The following is a 22,942-nucleotide window of genomic DNA, read 5'->3' as shown; positions in this document are numbered from 1 at the left end:
TAGAATAGGATAGAATAGAATAGAATAGAATAGAATAGAATAGAATAGAATAGAATAGAATAGAATAGACCAAGTTGGAAGAGAGCTTTGAGATCATTGAGTCCAACCTAACATCCAACACTATCTAATCATAGTGCTCAAACTCTGCTAAAATCGAGGGGGCTGCTTGGTTCAGTAACCCCCAAAATAGAATTAACCAGGTTGGAAAAGACTTCAGAGATCATCGACTCCAACCTATCACCCAGCACCATCTGATCAACTCAACCATGGCTCCAAGTGCCTCAGCCAGGCTCCTCTTGAACACCTCCAGGGACGGGGACTCCACCACCTCCCTGGGCAGCACATTCCCATGGCGAATTACTCTTCCCATGAAGAACTTTCTCCTCCCCTCCAGCCTAAACCTCCCCTGGCACAGCCTGAGACTGTGTCCTCTTGTTCTGGTGCTGGGTGCCTGCCTGGCAGAAGAGCCCAACCCCCACCTGGCTCCAACCTCCCTTCAGGGAGTTGCAGAGAGCAAGAAGGTCTCCCCTGAGCCTCCTCTTCTCCAGGCTAAGCAACCCCAGCTCCCTCAGCCTCTCCTCCCAGGGCTGTGCTCCAGACCCCTCCCCAGCCTCCTTACCCTTCTCTGGACACCTTCCAGCATCCCAACATCTTTCCTAACCTGAGGAAAGCTTCCCCAAATGAGGAATCCCGCCCCAAAGCCACCCAGCCCTTTGTGCGTGGAGCGCTCCGCGCCTGCCGTGGGCTGCTGTGGGTTGGGGAACGCTGCCGAGCAGGGCGCGGGGCGGGGAGCCGCAGGTGTCCCGCGTGCCTCTGCGCCCGGCCTCTCCCTGCGCCGGGGGCCTCCCGCCCGCCGGGGGGCGCGCTCCCGCGCGGGCGCACGTGGTCGGCCGCGGCGGCGGGCCGCGCGTGCGCCGTGCGCCGCCTGCCGGCGCCCTCCCGCGGCGCGTGCGCGCAGGAAGGGGCGGCGCGCGCAGGCGCGGGGCGCGGGCTGGCGGCGGCGGCGGAGGGGAATTAAAATGGAAGATGAGGAGGTCGCCGAGAGCTGGGAGGAGGCGGCCGACAGCGGGGTGAGGGGGGGCGGCTCGGGGCGGTAACGGGCGGCGGAGGGAGCGGAGGAGGCGGCGCGGCGGCGCTTGAGGAGGCGGCGGGGCGTGCGCGGCCGGGCGGCGAGCCCCGAGAGCCTGCTAGGCCTCTTAAAGGGACCGCGGCCTCGCCGGGCACGGGGGGGGGGCTGCGGTCCGGCCCCTGCCGCTCCCATTCCCGGCTGCTTCACCCCCCGCTGCCGGGGATGCCGCAGGGAGCCGCCCTGCCCGGCCTTCCGTCCCCGTTTTCTGCTCTGTTTCCAAGCCCCCCCCCTCCCCCCCGTGTCCCTGCCCGGCCTTGCGGGGCTGCGGGCAGCGGTTGGTCATCGCGGGTCGTGGCCGAGCCCCGAACAAAGCTCCTGCTGGCGGGCAGCGTGTGGCAGGCGCTGGCAGGGGAGGGCGGCTCGCTGCCCGTGCGGAGGGGCTCTGAGCAGACGTGCTCCTCCGGCCTCCCGGCGAGGCCTGTGGGGCCAGGCTGCTGGGGGCAGGGCTGGGGCTGGGGCTGCTCCTCGCCAGCCTTTCCTCCCCCTGTCTGGAGGGGAACGCGCTTCTTCCTTAGGCCAAAACGCGGGGGGCGGGGAGGGGACAGCCCTAGCGTGGCCTAGAGCAGCTTCCAGCGTCGTAGCTGAAGTTCTCCCTCCTGCTTTTAATAGCTGGAGTTGTCACCACGTCTCTCACGTTGGGAGGCTCTGAAGCACGTCTGTGCCTTGTGCTTGCACGAGGAGAATCATTCCTTTGGCAGCGGCGTGGGTGGGGGAACTGCAGGCTACTGCCAACAGGGAGAGGAATCCGTCTCTGCCAGGCCACCTCCTGCTTTAGGCAGGAGCTCAGCGTCCTCCTGCCGGGCCAGAGGGCAGAAGGACGTCGTCACAATGACTTGGTGAGAGGCCTGGATTCGATTCTGGTCAGGAGCTTGGGTTACTGCTGGCCAGGGAGCGCGGAGCCAGGCGGCGCCGGTAACTCAATGCCGGAGCCACGCCGGGGGCGGGCTGGCGGCGGCAGCCAAGCGCTGGCCCTCTCCCCTTGCTGGTCACAGGGAGCCTCTGTCACTCACTGAATCCTGCCATGAAGGGGCATAGCTTGTGGCTGGGGAGCTGATGATAGCTGTGGCCTTGAGTAATGGTTTAAAACCGTAGGGCTGCTCACAGCCCTCCTCTTGGTTGGCTTTCCTCCGTGTCCTTCCAGCTCATACCTTCCAGGGGGGTCTTGGCAAGCCCTTAGAAGGGAAAATCTCTGCCACCTGCCCTTGCTCGAGTCCTTATCCAGTCCAGGCTGCTGGGAAGTTGTGTTCATAAGTTTGGGGGTGCTTGTGTGGTGACAGGTTGGACTTGATGATCTTTGAGGTCTCTTCCAACCTTGGTGATTCTGTGTGTGATTCTGTGCTGCTCAGCAGTGATTTCCCCAGCAGCCTCTGCCACCCTCGCAGCTGCTTTTGCAGTTGTCAGGGCTTTGGGTGTCTGCAGGAGCAGTTGGAGCAACAAGAGCAGTGAGCTGCCTGTGGCAGGAGTTCTCCTTACGTAAGGGAAGGGACAGGAGCTGCCTTCTGGCATCCATCGTGGTTTAGGAAGGTCATTTTCAAGCCTGGCCTGGCAGGAAGGAGATCCTGAGCTGTTAGTGTCTGCTGGAAGCAAAGCAGGAGGGAGCAGAGGAAGGGCCTGACCTCATTTTTTTGTGGGCTCAGTGGGTGCTGGTGCAGACAGGGACTGTGGGCTCTGTGCTGCTACAGAAATCAAAGCTACCAGAGGTAGGCTATGAGAGAAGAGGAAGAGAGGGCAGGAAGAGGCTGTGCTGTAGAGCAGGCAGCGTGACCAACTCACTGCTTAGCAGTTGGGTGCTCTGCTCTGCTCCTCAAACCCTGCTGCAGTCAGGCAGGGGAGCAGGGAGCAGCCTGAGTGAGGTGAGGAAGGTGTGAGAGGAGAAATGATGGGCAGGAAAAGGCTCTGCTGAAGGTGTGAGAGGAGAAGGGATGGGCAGGAAAAGGCTCTGCTGAAGGTGTGAGAGGAGAAGGGATGGGCAGGAAAAGGCTCTGTGGAAGGTGTGAGAGGAGAAGGGATGGGCAGGAAGAGTCTGTGTTGAAGGTGTGAGAGGAGAAGGGATGGGCAGGAAGAGTGTGTTGAAGGTGTGAGAGGAGAAGGGATGGGCAGGAAGAGTGTGTTGAAGGTGTGAGAGGAGAAGGGATGGGCAGGAAAAGTCTGTGTTGAAGGTGTGAGAGGAGAAGGGATGGGGCAGGAAGAGTCTGTGTTGAAGGTGAGAGGAGGAGTGATGGGCAGGAAAAGGCTCTGTGGAAGGTGTGAGAGGAGAAGGGATGGGCAGGAAAAGCCATGGGCTGCCCTGAGCATGTCATCACAGGGATTTATTTTCTTCTTCCCTCTTTATCTTGTTTGGCATGGGACTGAAGTGGCACAAACCAGGTCCCAGAATCACAGAGTGGGTTGCGTTGGAAGGGTCCTCAAAGCTCATCCAGTTCCAATCCCCCTGCCATGTACAGGGACACCTCCCACCAGCCCAGGCTGCTCAAGGCCTCATCCAGCCTGGCCCTGAACACCTCCAGAGAGGGGACAGCCACAGCCTCCCTGGGCAGCCTGTGCCAGGGCCTCACCACTCTCCTGGGGAAGAATTTCCTCAGCATGTGAAGGTTTGAGATGAGGCAGTCATGGTCAGCACTTGGGGAGTATGCAGTAAACCCTAAGAGCCCCCAAGGAGCAGCTCTGCAGACACATTTGCTCTTCTCCTACCACCTTCCACAGCTGAGACCCTGAGCTGTTACTTCTAGGATCAGGGGAATGGAAAGAAAGCAGAAATGGGGAGATTGAGATTGGCTGTGAGGAAGAAGTTGTTCCCCAGGAGGGAGGTGAGAGCCTGGCACAGGTTGCCCAGGGAGGTGGTGGAAGCCTCCTGCCTGGAGGTGTTTGCAGCCAGGCTGGAGGTGGCTGTGAGCAACCTGCTGTGGTGTGAGGTGTCCCTGCCCATGGCAGGGGGGTTGGAACTGACTGAGCCTTGGGGTCCCTTCCACCCCTGACAGGTTTGGGCTTCTTTAGACCCTTCAGCACATCTCAGAGGGAGTAGTAGAGGGGATCCATGGGGTCTGGGGTATGTCAGCTCCTTCCCTGTGTGCCATCATTTAATATCCCCCCCGGGGGGTGTTCCTGAGGCCAGAAACTACCTCAGATCCTCAGTGCTGGCTCTTTTGTGTCTAGTTTTTCACGTTGGGCTGCAGACTTCTGCTCTACTTGAGGCCTTAAAGAAGGTGGTTCCCAGAGGCAGCTCCTGTGGCCTCCTGGTTGCAATGTCCTCATTTATCTCTTGCAAAACTGCCTTTCCAACCAGGAAGCACTGAGGGAAACCCCCCCAGGAAAAAAACCCCCACCTGACACAGATCTTCTGCTTTGCTTTGGTCTTTCAGCAGCTGTAAAAGAGATCCTGGAGGGTTTGTTTTTAGGGCTATTTAATGTGGCTTCTGCTTGTCTTTCAGTCTCCTGTCTCAGCAGCATTGCTTGACAGAAGCAGCCCCTTGGGTACAAGCCATCCCCCCCTCTGAGTGCCCATATGCCAAGCAGATGCCCTCTGCTCTGGCAGCTTCACACACCCCCCAGGGGTCCTGCAGGCACAGCACAGCTTCCTGGGGCCTCCAGATATGTGTTCCCTAATTGCTGCCTAATGAAATCTTCCAAACATTGGGGCAATGGGGGAGGTTTGCCTTGGCCCTGAGTTCCAGATGGAAAACCAGCCTGGCAGGAACCAAGGGGCTGGCTGAGCTTGGAGGGTGAGGATGGGGGAACTGGGGCTGAAACCTCAGTCTGGGTCTGTAAACACTACTGTGACTTCATCCATGGCTTGTTTTCCTTCTGGGTAGCTTCAGGGATGAAGGAGCTCATGGGTGAGAAGTCTGCTGGAGACACTGCAGCTCAATTACCTCATTACACTAATAATTAAATGTCAGGGGGGAGGCTGGGCTCCAAAAGCAGGGCAGAAGCCTCCTGGCCAGGGTCACAGGTAGCCCTCTGGCACTGGATTGATTGCTTATTACTTCATTATCTAGGCTTTGAATGTGTTCCTAATTAGTAACTTAGTTCAAGTCAGGATCCTTCAGAAACTCCTGGCACAAGGCTTGGCTCAGTGCCCTCTGCACTGGGTGAACAACTGGCTGATGGCTGGGCCCCAAGAGCTGGGGAATGGAGCTAAATCTGGCTGGTGTCTGCTCACCAGTGGTGTGCCCCAGGGCTCAGTTCTGGGCCTTGACCTCCTCAATGTCTTTGGCAGTGATCTGGGTGAGGGCATTGAGGCACTCTCAGTAAGTTTGCAGGTGGCACCCAGCTGGGTGGCTGTGTCCCCCCTGCTAGAGGGTAGGGAAGCTTTACAGTGGGGTCTGGGCAGGAGAGACCCATGGGCCAAGGCTCATTGTGTGAAGCTCAACAAGTGCCAGGTCCTGCCCCTGGCTCACAACCACCCCATGGGGAGCTCCAGCCCTGGGGATGTGGGGTTGGAAAGCTGCAGCTGGGAGAGGGCCCTGGGAGGAGGTTGGTTGGCAGCCACTGCCCAGGAGCCAGCAGTGCCCAGGGGCCAAGCAGGGCAATGGCCTCCTGGCTTGGGGCAGAAGCAGGGTGGGCAGCAGGGCCAGGAGGTGACCATCCCCCTGTGCTCAGCACTGGGGAGGCCACAGCTGGAGGCTGTGCTCAGCTCTGGGCCCTCCCTGCAGGAAGGACACTGAGGGGCTGGGGGTGTCCAGAGCAGGGCAGCCAGGCTGGAGAAGGGCCTGGAGCCCCTGGGCTAGAGGAGGGCTGAGGGAGCTGGGGGGGGGGGAGGGTGAGGCTGGGGAAGAGGAGGCTGAGGAAGACCTCCCTGCTCTCTGCAGCTCCCTGCAGGGAGGTTGAGGTGAGGAGGGAGCAGCCTCTGCTCCTTGGTGCCCAGGGACAGGAGCAGGGGCAATGGTTCCAAGCTGCCCCAGGGGAGGCTCAGGCTGGAGCTGAGGAAAGATTTCTGCCCTGGAAGGGTTCTCCAGCTTTGGAATGGGCTGCCCAGGGCAGTGCTGGAGTCCCCATCCCTGGGGGTGTTGTAGGTGGGCCATGGTTTAGTGGTGAGCCTGCAGTGCTGGGTGGAGGGCTGGGCTGGGGCAGCTTGGAGGTCTCTTCCAGCCAAAGATACTCTGTGATAAAAAATGTTGGCTACCAGCGAGGGAAACCTCTCTGGGCTCATCAGATCCCAGCAGGGGAGAGGATGTGAGCAGCCACCCAGCTCTGGCTGAACTTTGTCCCTGGACTGTGGGGCTGGGGGTTGTGACCTGCCTGTGGCACAGTGCTCTGTGAGGCCTCTTCCCTGGAGGTTGGGAAAGGAGCAACCTTCCTTTTTGTCACCTCTCAGTCGCCGGTGTGCCAGTGGCAGAGGGCTGACTGCCATGGGTGTCACCCCCCAGGCGAGGCAGCAGGTTGGCTGGGCACAGAGCTTCTGCCTGGTGGCACTGGGAGTTGCTACATGGGATCAAAGTACAGGGGAGTCAGAAGGGAAAGATTTTGGAGCGTGAGGCTGTGACCTCTGCTCGCTGCTTCTGCCATCACAGGAAGAATCAGTGGAGTTGTGGTGGGGCAGGAACCGCACCTCAGGGAAAGCCCTGAGCACAGCTGCTGGGTTCTGTTGTCAGGGTGCTGAGGATGGAGCTTGACCTTCACACCCAAGGGGGGCTTGTGCAACTTCTGCTGAGTGTTTGCTTCAGGTGTTTGGAAGTGGTCAAAGCAATCTACAGGCTGGGAAGTGGAAGTTTCTGTTCCTGCTGCTCAGCAGAGTTTGAATAAGGCTTCAGGTCCAGCTAGGGCAAACCCACCTGGGTTTAGAAGAGACTAATGGTGTGGGCAGCAGGAGCAGGGCAGGGGGTGTCCCCCTGGAGTGGGCACTGCTGAGGCCACACTTGGGAGTCCTGGGGTCAGTTTTGGGGCCTTCACTCCAAGAAGGACACTGAGAGGCTGGAGCAGGTCCAGAGAAGGGTCTGGAGAACAGGGCTGGGGAGGAGCAGCTGAGGGAGCTGGGGGGGTTGAGCCTGGAGCAAAGGAAGCTGAGGGGAGACCTTCTGGCTCTCTACAGCTCCCTGAGAGGGGACTGGAGCTAGGTGAGGGTTGGGCTCTTCTCCCTAGTATCAGATGATAGAGCAAGAGGAAATGATCTGAACTTGTGCCAGGGAGAGGTTTAGGTTGGACACAAGGAACAGCTTCTGGGGACTGGAAGAGGCTGCTCGGGGAGGTGGTGGAGTCCCCAGCTGTGGAGGGGTTTCAAGGCTGTGGGGATGTGGTGCTGAGGGCCATGGTTTAGCACCAGCTTTGGGGAGTTTGAGAATGGTTGGAGTGGAGGATCTGGAAGGTCTTTTCCCTGTGAAACTGTGGGAGCAATGGTGTCTGGGTGGGGAATGAAGAGGCTGCTTCCTAGCAGGGGCTGAGCAGGGCCCTGGGGATACTGCTGGAGGTGCGAAGGGCAGGGAAGGAGAAGGAGCCCCAGCCTCTGGAATGCTTTTGACATGTCCCTGCTGGGAATACCCTTTGGTGCCTGCCAGGCTCCTTCCCAAAATACAGCTGCCTCTGGTTTCCCCTCCCCTGGCTGCCCAGCAGTGCTGCCTACCCCTGGGAGATGGAAAAGCCAGCACAGCTCCAAAGCATCTGCGGCTTCCCTGGGCACAGCACCGCTGCCAGCACCCTGTGTCAGCAGGGGAACCTGGAGGATTAATTAATGGAGCAGCCTGAGTCCCAACAGCCTCAGGAACTGGAATGTTCCAGTAATTAATAGATGATTAATTTCTCTTCAGAGGGGAGAAACAGGAGTTGGCTTGGAGAGGCTTTGGGATTGCCTCCTCCTGCTCTGCCTTGGGTTTGGTGAAGCAGCTGCCTGCAGGTCCAAGCTGTTTGGTGCCTGTGGACATCTTTGGTAACCTCTGATGTTCCCCCCCACCCCTAAAGACAAGAACATGACCCAGGCCTTGAAGTTCTCTCCTGCCCATGAACAAATGCCAGAGTGTCTGATGGTGCTTTCTGTAAGCAGACACAGCCAGGCTGAGAGAGTTCAGGTGTTCAGCCTGGAGAAGTCTCCTGGTGGCCTTTCAGAGCTTGAAGAGGCTGAGCAGAAAGCTGGGGAGGGACTTCTGAGCAGGGCCTGTTGTGACAGGACAAGAGGGGATGGTTTGGAGCTGAGAGAGGGGAGAGAAGGGAGAAATGTTTGCCCCTGAGGGTGGTGAGAGCCTGGCCCAGGCTGCCCAGAGAGGTGGGAGATGTCTCATCCCTGGAACCATTCCAGGTGAGGGTGTTTGGAGCTCTGAGCAGCCTGCTCTAGCTGCAGGTGTCCCTGCTGACTGCAGGGGGCTTAGGCTGGATGACTTTTGAAGGTCCCTTCCCACCCAAGCCAGTCTGATTCTCTGACTGTATCCATTAGGGTCTGGGTTGAGGCCAAGCCTCTGCCTCCTTCAAACATTCAGCTGTGGCTGCTCACTGAACTGACTCCAGAGAGCCAGCACTTGTCTTGTTAGTCCTTCCCCCTCTCAGCAGAGCATGGAGCTGCTGTTATTTAGTCTGCTCAGAGCCTGCTGGCAGTGAGGGCAGGGATTGCTCTTGATGCACATCCCACAGTGACTCCAGCAGAGTTCTGCAGACACCACCTTGGGCTGGCTCAGGCCTAGGGTTTGCTTGGGAACCTGCCTAGGCCCCCTGTGAATCTCAGGCAATGGAGGCAAGCTCCATGGAGACATCCTGCCTCAAGGGCCATGCTTGGTGGGGTGCTGGGGAAAAGATTTCACTGCACCTTGCTCAAAACATCCCCAGATCAGCAGCTGCAGCAGTGAGCTTCTTACCTAGGGCTGGAGCTGCTCTGCTGTGAGCACAGACTGAAGGAGTTGGGGCTGTTCAGTCTGGAGGGGAGAAGGCTCTGAGGTGACCTCATTGTGGCCTTCCAGGATCTGAAGGGGGCTCCAGGAGGGCTGGGGAGGGACTGCTCAGGATCTCAGGCAGTGCTAGGACTAGGGGGAATGGAATGAAGCTGGAGGTGGGGAGATTGAGGCTGGAGGGGAGGAGGAAGTTCTTCCCCATGAGAGTGGTGAAGCCCTGGACTGGGTTGTGCAGGGAGGTGGTTGAGGCCCCAGCCCTGGAGGTGTTTGCAGCCAGGCTGGCTGAGGCTGTGGCCAGGCTGCTCTAGTGTGGGGTGTCCCTGCCCATGGCAGGGGGGTTGGAACTGGCTGAGCCTTGTGGTCCCTTCCAACCCTGACTGATTCTATGAGAGACCCTGGCAGTGTGGCCTCTCAGCACTGATTTGTGTCCTCCTGTGCTTTCCAGGAGGTTTTCTTGATCCTTTCATGCTTTGCTGGGGTGTTTTTCCTGTTCTCTGCTTTCAAGGGCAGGCAGGATGGTTGTGGTGGAGCTGGGGTTGAGTTTCCATGACGTCCTCACCCACCAATGCAGCTGAAATGTCACAGAACAGTGTCTTCTTCAGGCTGTTTGTTTGGGTCCTGTTCAGTACCCAGACATAATAGCACTAAAAATACTTGGCTGGGATTCTTTGCTAAGCTGGGGGTGCAGATGGGGCTTAGCTTTTGGTTACACAGGGAAGTTTGTTTGGGCAAGGAGAGCTCAGAGAAGCCTCCTCAGGAGGGCAGTAGCTGGGGTTTGTACCCTGCAATGTGCCCTGCTGCTGGGTCTGTGCTTGGTGCTGCCACCCAGTGCCAGATCCAGAGGCCTGGGGTGCCCCTGGGCTGCTGCAGGGCTCCTCCCTTCCTAAGTCACAGCCTGATTTTCCCTCATTCCCCACACAGCTCAGTGCTGACGTGCCCTAGCAGTGGAAGGGGCATGACATCAGCAGATGAGCAGCACCAGGGACTGATTTGCTTCTTGTCTTAAGAAGGAGCCATGCCAAGGTGTTTCTGCTTTGGAAACTGGTCTGGCCTGAGCTCCAGCATGAGCTGACAGCTGCTGGAGCCTGCCAGAGCCCAGGCTTGCTTGTGCAGCTGGTGAAGGGCTGCCCCTTGGGGTTCAGAGACTGACAGAATGGTTTGGGTTGGAAGGGACCTTAAAGCTCAGCCAGTTCCAGCCCCCTGCCATGGGCAGGGACACCTCCCACCAGCCCAGGCTGCTCAGGGCCTCATCCAGCCTGGCCTTGAGCACCTGCATGGAGGAGGCAGCCACAGCTTCCCTGGGCAGCCTGTGCCAGAGTCTCCCCAGCCTCAATCTCAAGAATCTCTTCCTCACCTCCAGTCTCAATCTCCCCTCTTCCAGCTTCAATCCATTCTTCCTCATCCTGGCACTCCCAGCCCTTGTCCAAAGTCCCTCCCCAGCTCCCCTGTAGCCCCTTCAGGTACTGGAGGGCTGCTCTAAAGCCTCCCTGGAGCCTTCTCTTCCCCAGACTGAACTGCCCCAGCTCTCTCAGCCTGTCCCCATAGGGGAGGTTCTCCAGCCCTCTGATCTTTGTGGCCCTCCTCTCAGAGGTCCATGTGCTGAGGACTCCAGAGCTGCACCCAGCCCTGCAGGTGAGGTCTCAGCAGGGCAGAGGGGCAGAACTATCAAGAAATGTTCTGCATGAGTAGGAGGAAGCTGAGACTCTGCAGGGCTTGCTTGGTGTGCTGTGATGGCAGAGTTTGAAGGGTATGGTCAGGCTTGGGCACAGGCTGCCCAGGGAGGTGGTGGAGTTCCCACCCCTGGAGGTGCTCAGGAAACCTGTGGCTGTGGCACCTGGGGCCATGGTCTGGTGGTCAGGGAGAGCTTGGTAGAAGGTTGAACTTGATGATCTTGGAGGTCTCTTCCAACCTTAATGATTCCAGGCTTCCTTGGGATGAGTTTGTGTGTGTGGAGCAGATGGAAGAGCTCTGGGGTTCCTCTGTGGTCAGAGGAGCTGCAGGTGTGCTGGGCAGAGGATGCTGCAGCATGTGTGAGGCTGTGAGGAGCTGGGTGGCCCTGCTGGCAGGCAGTGTGGCAGTGACTCCTGGCAGGCTGCTTCTCAGCTCCAGCTGATGCTTTGCTCTGGTAGTGCTGACCCCAGCCTTGGCCCTGGGGCTGGCCTGCACAGCCACCAGCAATGTGGCAGTGTGGCCTCCATCAACACCACCCCTACTGTGCCAGGAGGGAGAGGGGAGAGCAGAGCCCCTCCTGTGCCAGGAAGGAGAGGGGAGAGCAGAGCCCCTCCTGTGCCAGGAAGGAGAGGGGAGAGCAGAGCCCCTCCTGTGCCAGGAGGGAGAGGGGAGAGCAGAGCCCCTCCTGTGCCAGGAAGGAGAGGGGAGAGCAGAGCCCCTCCTGTGCCAGGAGGGAGAGGGGGAGAGCAGAGCCCCTCCTGTGCCAGGAAGGAGAGGGCAGAGCAGAGCCCCTCCTGTGCCAGGAGGGAGAGGGGAGAGCAGAACCCCTCCTGTGCCAGGAGGGAGAGGGGAGAGCAGAGCCCCTCCTGTGCCAGGAGGGAGAGGGGAGAGCAGAGCCCCTCCTGTGCCAGGAGGGAGAGGGGAGAGCAGAGCCCCTCCTGTGCCAGGAGGGAGAGGGGGAGAGCAGAGCCCCTCCTGTGCCAGGAGGGAGAGGGGAGAGCAGAGCCCCTCCTGTGCCAGGAGGGAGAGGGGAGAGCAGAACCCCTCCTGTGCCAGGAGGGAGAGGGGAGAGCAGAGCCCCTCCTGTGCCAGGAAGGAGAGGGGAGAGCAGAGCCCCTCCTGTGCCAGGAAGGAGAGGGGAGAGCAGAGCCCCTCCTGTGCCAGGAGGGAGAGGGGAGAGCAGAGCCCCTCCTGTGCCAGGAGGGAGAGGGGAGAGCAGAACCCCTCCTGTGCCAGGAGGGAGAGGGGAGAGCAGAGCCCCTCCTGTGCCAGGAAGGAGAGGGGAGAGCAGAGCCTCTCCTGTGCCAGGAAGGAGAGGGGAGAGCAGAACCCCTCCTGTGCCAGGAAGGAGAGGGGAGAGCAGAGCCCCTCCTGTGCCAGGAAGGAGAGGGGAGAGCAGAGCCCCTCCTGTGCCAGGAAGGAGAGGGGAGAGCAGAGCCCCTCCTGTGCCAGGAAGGAGAGGGGAGAGCAGAGCCCCTCCTGTGCCAGGAAGGAGAGGGGAGAGCAGAACCTCTCCTCCCTTGTGGCTGCCCTGGGGCTTGCCACACTTCTGTGCCCTGTGGTCCTCACCCTGGCTCATGGAGCTTCTCTGATGTGCTTCTGACTCCTGGCTGGTTCTGCAGCCACCAAACACTGAGTGCAAGAACTTGAGTGTGCCCTCCTCACCCCATCCTCCTGCCACCCCTCTGAAGGATTTGATGAGAGAGATTGAAGGCAGCTTCCTTCCAGTCTGCTGCTTCCAGGAGGCCCTGGGAGGTTTGGTGAACTGTTTGAGCTGGAAGAAAGAAGGGTGGCCAGCACCTGGGGAGGGGTGGCTCTGCCCCTCCACACTGCTCTGGTGAGACCTCACTTGCACTGCTGTGTCCAGCTCTGGGGCCCACCACACAAGAGGGATGTAGACCTGATGGAGCTGGTCCAGAAGGGTCACCAAGGTGATCAGAGAGCTGGAAAAGCTCTCCTGCAAGGACAGACTGAGGGAGTTGGGGCTGTTCAGCTTGAAGAGAAGGCTCCAGGGAGACCTCAGAGCAGCCTTCCAGCACCTGAAGGGCTGCAGGAGAGCTGGGGAGGGACTTGTGACAAGGGCTGGGAGGGACAGGCTGAGGAACAATGGCTTTGAGCTGGGAGAGAGGAGATTGAGACTGGAGATGAGGAAGGAATTGTTGAGTGAGGGTGGGGAGACTCTGGCACAGGCTGCCCAGGGAGGCTGTGGCTGACCCCTGCCTGGAGGTGTTCAGGACCAGGCTGGATGAGGCCTTGAGCAAGCTGTGCTGGTGGGAGGTGTCCCTGCCCATGGCAGGGGGTTGGAGCTGGCTGATGTTTGAGTTCCCTTCCATCCAACCCATTCTAGGGTTCTATCATCTTAAGGTCTTTTCCAGCTGGGCAGCTCCATGATTCCCCTGTGTCCTGCCCTTCAGCTCAAGGCCACATGAAGCCCCTGATTCATGCAGACCCTCACTTCCCAGTGCACTCCAGGAGGAACTTCTGCCTCCCACCCACTTTGCTGTTGTCCCCAAATGATTTACTTCCTCCTGGCTGGAGGGAGAGCTCCCAGGAGCTGCTGGCCTCTGCAGCTGCCTGAGCAGACACCGAGCTTTGGCATCTTGCAGAGACTTGTGCTCATTCCCTGCTTACTGGGGCATCAGGGAATTGCCATGCAAACCCAGTTTGTGCCTGCTGAGGTTTGTGACAGCAGGGAGAGGCTCCTCTGGCAGCCAGCTTAAATCAGCCCAAAAACTAGAGCAACCTCCTCCTCCTCCTCCTGCCAGGAGCCTGGAATTTCCTTCACTGTTGCCAGTTATGTGCTGGTGAAACTAGGACACAGGTAGGGGTGGTTTGGGGTTGTTGTTTTTTCCCCCCCTCTTTTTCATTGATGATTAAAGGAAGCCACAGCCCTTCAGAGGCTCTTTTTATAGCTGCAGCAGCAGCAGCAGCAGCAGGGCTGAGGATCTAAAGATACCAGCGCTGTGGGGGAAGGTTACCTGAGGAGACAGCCAGGCCTGAAAGCTGCCTCAGTATTTTTTTCCCCCTTCTGTGTAGCAACCTTTCTGGGTGTAACTGCGCCTCTTGCAGCAGGTATTGAGGCAACCCCAGGCACAAATGCAGGCTGGGCAGGGACTGGCTGGAAAGCAGCCCTGAGGAGAGAGCCTTGGGGGTGCTGGGGGAGGAGAAGCTCCCCAGGAGCTCTCAGTGTGCACTTGCAGCCCAGAAAGCCAAGCAGAGCCTGGGCTGCAGCAGGAGAAGTGTGGCCAGCAGGGCAAGGGAGGTGATTCTCCCCCTCTGATCAGCTCTGGGGAGACCCCACCTGGAGTCCTGCCTCCAGTTCTGGAGCCCCTATGGCAAGAGGGATGTGGAGGTGCTGGAAGGTGTCCAGAGCAGGGCCAGGAGGATGAGCAGAGGGCTGGAGCTGCTCTGCTGTGAGCACAGACTGAAGGAGTTGGGGCTGTTCAGTCTGGAGAAGAGAAGGCTCTGAGGTGACCTCATTGTGGCCTTCCAGGATCTGAAGGGGGCTCCAGGAAGGCTGGGGAGGGACTGCTCAGGATCTCAGGCAGTGATAGGACTAGGGGGAATGGAATGAAGCTGGAGGTGGGGAGATTGAGGCTGGAGGTGAGGAGGAAGTTCTTCCCCATGAGAGTGGTGAAGCCCTGGACTGGGTTGTGCAGGGAGGTGGTTGAGGCCCCAGCCCTGGAGGTGTTTAAGGCCAGGCTGGATGAGGCTGCGGCCAGCCTGCTGTAGTGTGGGGTGTCCCTGCCCATGGCAGGGGGGTTGGAACTGGCTGAGCCTTGTGGTCCCTTCCAACCCTGACTGATTCTATGGTAGGTGAACACCTTGGCTGAGGCAGACACAGGCCCTTAGAGGAGCTGCCGTGCCTGCCTGCCCTCGGCAGCAGGGTGATTGATTCACCTCCCCGGCCAGCCGTGACTCGGCAGCTCTGCTTGCCAAGGGAAGGAGAAGCTCAGGAGGCCTCAGCTCTGCTCTGACGAGTCCCTGGGTGCACGTTGGGCAGGGCAGGGACTTTTTTTGGCGGGGGGGAAGGAAGGTTCTTGCAGCAAGCAGCAGGAATGTGGACCTGCCAGCCAGGCCTCCCAATGGCTGCGGGCTCTGGGGCTGAACTCGAGGCTCTGGGCTGATGCGCATCGCCCCGGCCAGCTGCTGCTGCTCTGCCCCAGGAGGCTTGGCACCGGTTCCTCTTGCACCTGGAGGTCCCCTGCTGTCTGTTCCTATGGCTCTTCACCCTTAACAGAGCTTCCTTGCCAGATGAAGCCCTTAAAATGCTGCCCTGCCACCGGGACGTGCAACATCCACAGGCTGCTGTAGGTGCACCGATGGCTGCGGGGGGGATGGATGCTGTGACTTTGCTCCTCTCTGCCTGCTGGTTTGCAGGTCACTGCCTGCTTCATAGGGTCACTCTGCTGAAGATGGAGGTTAAAGCTGTGGGCAGACAGCAGGCTCCCAGTCTCCAAGAAGCAGCTGCAGGTTTTCATTGCTCTCTCCTTCCTTTGTAGGAAATAGACAGACGGTTGGAAAAGAAGCTGAAGATCACACAGAAGGAAAGGTAACCGTGCTGCAGGGGCTGCTGAAACACCTTCCTGGGTCCTGAGGAGTGGGAACAGTGGGGGGAAAAGCTTCAGACTGAGCAGAGAGAGTGCTGGGCTGGAGTCCAGGAGTAGAGAAGCTCAGTACCACTAGATGGCCCTTTGAGTCTGGAGCTGGGGAAGGCTTCCGGAGAGTGGTTTTGTTTCAGAGTCGTGCCTGGATGCAGCCACAGCTCTGGGGAAGCCATTAGAGCAAAAGCCACTCAAAGGAAGAAATAGATGAGTCAGGCAATCCCAGCTCATGGCCCTGAAGTGGCTTTCTGGCTCTTGCATCAGCGAGGCTTTTCTTTTCCTGCTTCCTTTGGGTCAGGGTGTGTGTGTTTGTGTGTTCTTGTCATCAGCAAAAGTATTTGGGCTCACTTCTGACGGGCTTTTTCTGGTTGGCTTTTTAACTCCCCCCCTTTGGTTAGTCACCCACTTCAAAAGAGTCGTGGTGCTGCTTCTCTGGAGCTTCCAAACAGAGAAGGGACCACTGGAACAGGTTGCCCAGGGAGGCTCTGCATGCCCTCTCTCCCTGGAGATGTTCAGGGCCAGGTTGGATGGGGCCTTGAGCAGGCTGGGCTGGTGGGAGGTGTCCCTGCCCATGGCAGGGGGGTTGGAACAGGATGATTCTCAAGGTGCCTTCCAACCTAAACCATTCCAGGAATCTATATAAACAGGAGGCAGGGCCCAAGGCTGGCTCTGAGAAGCAAATTGTCAGGGTTGGAGTGGAAGGTTCAGAGGCCTGGTGAGAGGAGCCCTAAAAGTCTCTGAAGGGGATTTTGCTGAGGGGCTTGTTCCATCCCATTGGATCTCAGGAACAATTTCTTTCCTGCAGGAGTGGTCAGGGGTTGGCATAGGCTGCCCAGGGAGGTGGTGGAGTCCCCAGCCCTGGAGGTGTTCAAGAAACCTGTGGCCATGGCACTGTGGGGCATGGTTTGATGGCCATGGGGGTGTTGGGTTGCTGGTTGGACTGGGTGAGCTTGGAGGCCTTTGCCAACCCAAACAGTTCTGTGATATCTTCAAGTGAAAGGGCTGAAACTTCTGCCCGGTGTCTGCTTCCCCTTCCCTCAGCTGTGCTGAAGCGCAGCAGGGCCTGCTTTGCTCTCCCATACCGAGCCAGCCTCCTCCACAGCCACCTGCTGTGCCCCTCCTGCTTCGGGGCTTCCAAACCTAACGAGGTCTTTAACGATGCCTCTTAATCGGGGCAGTGACCCCCGACGGGAGGAGCCCAGGCTCGGAGCCCCAGCCCTGCCATGGGCAAGGCAGGGCCCAGCCCCCACCCCTGGGCTTTTGTTTTCTTCTTTCCCCCCAGCAGAAAGTCCAAATCTCCTCCCAAAGTGCCCATCGTGATCCAGGACGACAGCCTCCCCGCAGGGCCTCCCCCGCAGATCCGCATCCTGAAGAGGCCAACCACCAACGGGGTGCTCAGCACGCCCAGCTCCGCCAGCAGGCCGGCCCTGCCCGTCAAGTCCCTGGCACAGCGCGAGGCCGAGTACGCCGAGGCCAGGAAACGCATCCTGGGCAGCGCCAGCCCGGAGGAGGAGCAGGAGAAACCCATCCTGGACAGGTGAGCAGCCTCCTGCCAGGGGCTGAGGGACTCTGCTCCGGGTAGGTGAGGGGACCCCAGCTCCAGAAGGGTGAAGAAACCCATCCTGGATGGGTGAGCAGACTCCTGCCAGGGGCTGAGGGACCCTGCTCCGGGTAGGTGAGGGGACCCCAGCTCCAGAAAGGTGAAGAAACCCATCCTGGACGGGTGAGCAGCCTCCTGCCAGGGGCTGAGGGACTCTGGTCTGGATAGGTGAGGGGACCCCAGCTCCAGAAGGGTGAAGAAACCCATCCTGGATGGGTGGGCAGCCTCCTGCCAGGGGCTGAGGGACCCCAGCTCTAGAAGGGTGAAGAAACCCATCCTGGACGGGTGAGCAGACTCCTGCCAGAGGGTGAGGGACCCTGCTCTGGGTAGGTGAGGGGACCCCAGCTCCAGAAGGGTGAGGAAACCCATCCTGGATGGGTGAGCAGACTCCTGCTAGGGGGTGAGGGACCCCAGCTCTAGAAGGGTGAAGAAACCCATCCTGGACAGGTGAGCAGCCTCCTACCAGGGGGTGAGGGACCCTGCTCTGGGTAGGTGAGGGGGCCCCAGCTCTAGAAGGGTGAAGAAACCCATCCTAGACAGATGAGCAGCCTCCTGCCAGAGGGTGAGGGACTCTGGTCTGGATAGGTGAGGGGATCCCAGCTCTAGAAGGGTGAAGAAACTCATCCTAGATGGGTGAGCAGACTCCTGCCAGAGGGTGAGGGACCCTGCTCTGGGTAGGTGAGGGGACCCCAGCTCTAGAAGGGTGAAGAAACCCATCCTAGATGGGTGAGCAGACTCCTGCCAGAGGGTGAGGGACCCTGCTCTGGGTGGGTGAGGGGACCCCAGCTCTAGAAGGGTGAAGAAACCCATCCTAGACAGGAGAGCAGACTCCTGCCAGAGGGTGAGGTACCCTGGTCTGCATAGGTGAGGGTACCCCAGCTCTAGAAGGGTGAAGAAACTCATCCTAGATGGGTGAGCAGACTCCTGCCAGAGGGTGAGGAAACTCATTATAGATAGGTGAGCAGACTCATTCCAGGTAGGTGAGGGACCCTGTTCTGGATAGGTGAGGAGACCCACTCTAGAGGGGTGAAGAAACCCATCCTAGATGGGTGAGCAGACTCCTGCCAGCTAGGTGAGGTATCATGTTCTGTATAGGTGAGGGGACCCACTCTAGAAGGGTGAGGAAATCCATTCTAGGTAGGAGAGCAGACTCCTTCCAGAAGGGTGAGGGACCCTGTTCTGGGTAGGTGAGGGGACCCCAACTAGAAGGTGAGGAAACCCTTTCAAGATGAAGAGACTCATTCTGGATGGGGAAGTGACCCTGTTCTGGGTAGGTGAGGGGGACTCATTCCAGGTGAGGGACTCATTCCAGGTGGGTGACAGGACCCCCTCTATAGGGGTGAGGAAACCCATTCTAGATAGGTGAGAAGACCCTGTTCTGGATAGGTGAGGGGACCCCAACTCTAGAAGGGTGAAGAAACCCATCCTAGATGGGTGAGCAGACTCCTGCCAGGTGGGTGAGGGGAACCCACTGCAGATGGGTGAGGAACCCTGTTCTAGGTGGGTGAGGGAACACATCCTAAGTGAGGGACCTTGTTCCAGGTGAGTGAGGAACCTACCCCAGGTAAGGGGGGGACTTCATTCTAGATGGGTGAGGAACCATCCTAGATGGACAAGGGGACACAGACTTGGCCTCCCCCTTACCCTCTGTACAAAAGGGGCAAGAGAAAGGAGCAGAGGAGTTACACTTAGCCAAAGCAGTGCAGCCAAGGGCAAGCAGAAGGAAGGCAGTATCTCCCAGCCCAAGGAAGCCAGAAGAGAGAAGAAATTGTTTCCATTCCTAGCTTAAGTCCCTTCCCTCTCCAATGGATTGTTGAGAGCTATCATTCTTTTCCTTTTTACACCCAGCAGTGATTTATTTACACTTCACAGGAAGTTTCACAGAAATAGGAGGACAAATGTTTTCCCTGTGAGGGTGGCAGAGCCCTGGAGCAGGCTGCCCAGGGGGGCTGTGGTGTCTCCCTCTCTGGAGATACTCAAAACCTGCCTGGATGAGTTCCTGTGTGAGCTGCTCTAGGTGACCCTGCTCTGGCAGGGGGATTGGACTGGCTGATCTCTGGAGGCCCCTTCCAGCCCCTGACATTCTGTGATTCTCACTTCTGTGCAGGGGGAGTCTGGGTGGGCAGGGAAGGAGAAGCTAGTAGCTTCCCCTGGCCTTTAACCAGGGAGGTTCTTGTGCTGTTTGTTAATTGCAAATACCTGCAGATACTGTAAATCCTGAAGCTAGTAGCTTGCCCTGCTCTTTGCCACCTGGTGCTGGTGACCCTCCTCTGGCAGGGGTGGTTTGGGCTGGATGATCTCTCGAGGTCCCTTCCAGCCCCTGGCATTCTGTGGGTCTGTGATTCCTACTTTCTGTTCAAGATCTGTGAAAAGACTTTTAAAGACCTAGCCTAAAATCTACCAGAGTCAGCCAAGAGCTGACCTGCACAGCTGCCTTCCAACCCCACACCCCCTCTGGCCCTGTCCCCTGCAGGCCGCCGAGGATCTCGCAGCCGGAGGACAGCCGACAGCCCAACAATGTGATCAGACAGCCGCTGGGTCCCGATGGCTCGCAGGGCTTCAAGCAGCGCAGATAAACGCCGGCAGGAGGCGCCGGGCCCGGCCGGGACGGACAGACGGACTCGAGCAAAGGGAACTCCCTGGTTTATTTGCACTGTGATTCCCCCCTTTGCTCTGCCCACTGTGACCTTCAACCCCCACGCACTGTGACCTCCCCTCTCCACACCCACTGTGAGCGGCAAACCGAGAAGGGCTCGGTCCCCCCTCCGGAACAGAACAACGAACGGGACGAAGCGAAAAGGAGGGAGGGGAAAGGGGACAAAGGAGGTCGGGAGGGGGTTGGAAGGGACTCGGGGTGGGTGCAGGGAGAGAGCCCTGTGAGTGCCAGCGGGGTGGAAGGCGGCGCCAGCAATAATGGTTGTGCTCCAAGCCTGGCATTGTAAGGCAAAGACAAAGCAAAGCAAAGAAGCCATGGGGAAGGCTCTCCCCGGCTGCCCGCGGTGCTCTCCTCGCCTCCGGAGCAACTCAGCTTTCCAAGGAGCTCTTTTTTAGTTCTTTTTGAGTCTTTCTTTTTGGGGTTGGGGGTTGGTTTTTTTTTCCCCCCCCCCCTCCTCCTTCTGTGGAGCAGCTCCACGAGAGTTGCATGGGAAAAGGTTGGGGGGGGGTTGTTTTTAAAGCCTTGGGTTGAATCCTGGAGAGGTTTATCCTCTCACAAAACAGAACAAAAAGAGGAGTTTTGGTGAAATTTTGGGGTTGGTTTTTGTTTTGTTGTTGTTGCCATTTCCATGGCTTGGGTTTGGCAAACTCCTGCTTCTGGTTCTTCTGCTGCCAAGCCAAGCACGGGGGAGGTGGGCTCCTGCCATACCTGGCCTTGCCTTGGGGAGCCTTCGTCTCCTTCACGTCTTGCACCTCTGTCAAGGCTTGGCCGGTGTTTCTCTGCTGGCTTTTGAGGACAAGCTTCAAAATGCAGCTTCCAGTTGGTTGTTTTTCCCTTTCTTTTTGTTGGGTTTTTTGTTTTTTCTGTGTTTGGGGAGAAGGGAATGTAGATGGATCCCACGGAAATCCCAGCTGCCTGGCTGCTCTTCCTGCCGGGTGGGGAAGGGTTAGGGCTCTCCACGGTGTGAGGAGGAGGAGAGCTGGCACCGCTCTGCTGCGTGAAACGAGGAGGAGCCCAGCTCTGGACTGTGGAACAAGCAGGCGCCGCGAAGGCTCCGAGGGGTCTCTCGGTCACGGTACGAGCTGCCTGTGCCTCCTCAAAGGGCAGACATCAGGGTAAACCCAACAGCCTTGGATACAGCGAGGATGCTTCCACCATCTTCCCGGCTCCTCGTGAGGCGTCAGGGAAGGGATTTTGGTTCCTCCGGCTCCTGGGAAGAGGTCGGGGAGGCTCGGTGGTCCGCAGGAGCGCGGCTGTTCCCCCTCGGATGAAGCTTGACCTTACCTTACCGTCGCTCGAGAGCGAGGGAGGAGATGAACACTAAAAGCTCTGCATGGAGGGGGACGGTAGCCACAAACCAGTTCTGGTTCTCGGCGGCTGAGGCCGTGGGGGCGCGCGCAGCCTTCCCGGGCCGCTTCGTGCTCAGTAGGCTGAAGGGCGAAGGAGCGAAGCGGCGCCGCGCCACCCCGGGCGCGGGGAAGCGACCCCAGGGCCAGAGGGGTCCTGGAAACCTTGGCCTCAAACCAAACCAAACCGGGAAAATAAAACCTCCCTGTGTGCAACCGAACCTGCTGCGGCGTTCATTAGCTGGTGGAAGGACCTGGGGAGGGGTGGGCAGGTGGCCACTGCTGCCACCACCACCCCAAGCTGCTGGGGCGTTGATTTGGAGGGGCTGGGGCTCACGTTTGTCCCCTTCCCCCAAGCTGGGGGTTCAGGATGAGTACCCAGAGGGGGAGCGGGAGGGGAGAAGGATGTCAGCAATAACCGTAGTCACCGCGCCTTTCCTTAATTACCACTGAAACTAGCTTTGGATGGCCAAAACGCCCCAAACCCGACCCCCTTCCCGGTAGAGCTGGGCCAGCGGTAAAGGCGCCGTCACCTCCCGCACCCGAACCCTCCCGCCCTTCCCAGCCGCCCTTCCGGCACCAAAACCCCCTCCCGTTCCTGTCACCCGAATCTTCCTCGCCGGCACTGAACTCCTCCGTCACCGAAACCTCCCGGTTCCTCCCTCCCGGTGCTCCAGGACACGTCCGGCCCGCGGGCAGGGCTCGGCGCCGGTCCTGCGGGAAGCTCCTTCCTCCCCCCCGGGGGAAGGCGGAGGAGGAGAGCTGGGAGCTGCCTGTTCTGCCCCCAGCCCTGCGCCGGGAAGAGCCCCTTTTATAAATGGTATTTTAAAATAAATGTCTTTAAACTTTTACCGACTTCAGCCCTTGCTTCTCTCCCTCCCTCCTCCCTCCTTCCCTCCCTCCTCCCTCTCTCTCCCCTTCCTCCCCATCTCTCACAGGGGCTGCTGCAGGAGGGCTGTTCGCATGGCAGCTTAAGCTCCCGGCGCGACTAGGACCTTGAAAAGCTCCTCAGGAAGGTAAAATTGGTAGAATCAGAGAACTATAAGGGCTGGAAGGGACCCCAAGGCTCAGCCAGCTCCAACCCCCTGCCGTGGGCAGGGACACCTCACACCACAGCAGGCTGCTCACAGCCACCTCCAGCCTGGCTGCAAACACCTCCAGGCAGGAGGCTTCCACCACCTCCCTGGGCAGCCTGTGCCAGGCTCTCACCACCCTCCTGGGGAACAACTTCTTCCTCACAGCCAATCTCAATCTCCCCACTTCTAGTTCTGCTCCATCCCCCCCAGTCCTATCCCTCCCTGACACCCTCAAAAGTCCTTCCCCAGCTTTCTTGGAGCCCCTTTCAGATCCTGGAAGGCCACAATGAGGTCTCCTGGGAGCCTTCTCCTCTCCAGACTGAACAACCCCAACTCTCTCAGGCTGTGCTCACAGCAGAGCAGCTCCAGCCCCCTGCTCCTCCTTGTGGCCCTTCTCTGGACACCTTCCAGCACCTCCAGATCCTTCCTGGCACAGAGGCTCCAGAACTGGCCCCAGAGCTCCAGGTGGGGCCTCAGCAGAGTGGAGCAGAGGGGGAGCATCCCCTCCCGTGACCTGCTGCCTGTGCTTCTCTTGATGCAGCCTGGGATGTGATTGGCTTCCTGGGCTGCAAGTGCATGCTGGAAGTGTGGAATTTGGGAGTGTTTTGAAGGAATTGTGCCAATTTTTACCCCAAAAGGCAGAATTTTAACCATTTTGACCCTTCCTCCCTGGGGGCTTTAGGCTCACTTGGGAGATGCAGCCTGAGGAGGGTAGGCAGTGGCACTGCTCATGGGGACCCAGATGAGCTGCGCCTGTGCTGCCTCTCACCGTGAAGGGAGAATTAAGTGATTTGGGAAGTATTTAGGTTTGTTTTAGTTATTTTATTTCGTTTCTAGACTCCCCACCTTGGGTGTTCTGCTTGCTAGCCGCTGGAGAGGGTGTGCAGAAGCTGCCGGGGTGTCTGACCCAGGAGGAGGGGTCAGGGTGCGCTGGCAGCTCCCCAAGGCACCGATTGCCTTTGAATTCATGTCTTTAACTGCTTGGCTTTTATTTATGTCAAATCAGGCGAACTCCTGATTTTTAGTGACGGAGAGCTGCTAAGCGAGGAGGA

At 58.8% G+C, this 22,942-nt stretch overlaps 1 protein-coding gene across 4 annotated transcripts; it reads left to right on the top strand.

Annotated features, from left to right (window-relative positions):
* The first annotated feature begins 966 nt into the window (after positions 1 to 966).
* Positions 967 to 21,035, top strand: SZRD1 (SUZ RNA binding domain containing 1). 4 transcript variants are annotated; one of them, XM_068162734.1, is made up of 4 exons: positions 967 to 1,070; positions 15,111 to 15,160; positions 16,498 to 16,749; positions 19,286 to 21,035. In XM_068162734.1, the coding sequence occupies exons 1-4, from the start codon at positions 1,020 to 1,022 to the stop codon at positions 19,386 to 19,388; spliced, it is 456 nt and encodes a 151-aa protein (XP_068018835.1). In that variant the 5' UTR covers positions 967 to 1,019; the 3' UTR covers positions 19,389 to 21,035. The 4 variants fall into 4 exon arrangements, with proteins under 4 accessions (XP_068018835.1, XP_068018834.1, XP_068018836.1 ...); XM_068162733.1 differs by having other exon boundaries at positions 16,495 to 16,749; XM_068162735.1 differs by lacking the exon at positions 967 to 1,070 and adding an exon at positions 14,258 to 14,918 and having other exon boundaries at positions 16,495 to 16,749.
* The last annotated feature ends 1,907 nt before the right edge of the window (positions 21,036 to 22,942 follow it).

This window comes from Melanerpes formicivorus, unplaced genomic scaffold (assembly GCF_026170545.1).
Source record: "Melanerpes formicivorus ecotype bairdi unplaced genomic scaffold, bMelFor1.0.p_v2 SCAF_67, whole genome shotgun sequence".
Lineage (NCBI taxonomy): Eukaryota > Metazoa > Chordata > Aves > Piciformes > Picidae > Melanerpes > Melanerpes formicivorus.
This window is presented reverse-complemented; position numbering and strand designations above follow the sequence as displayed.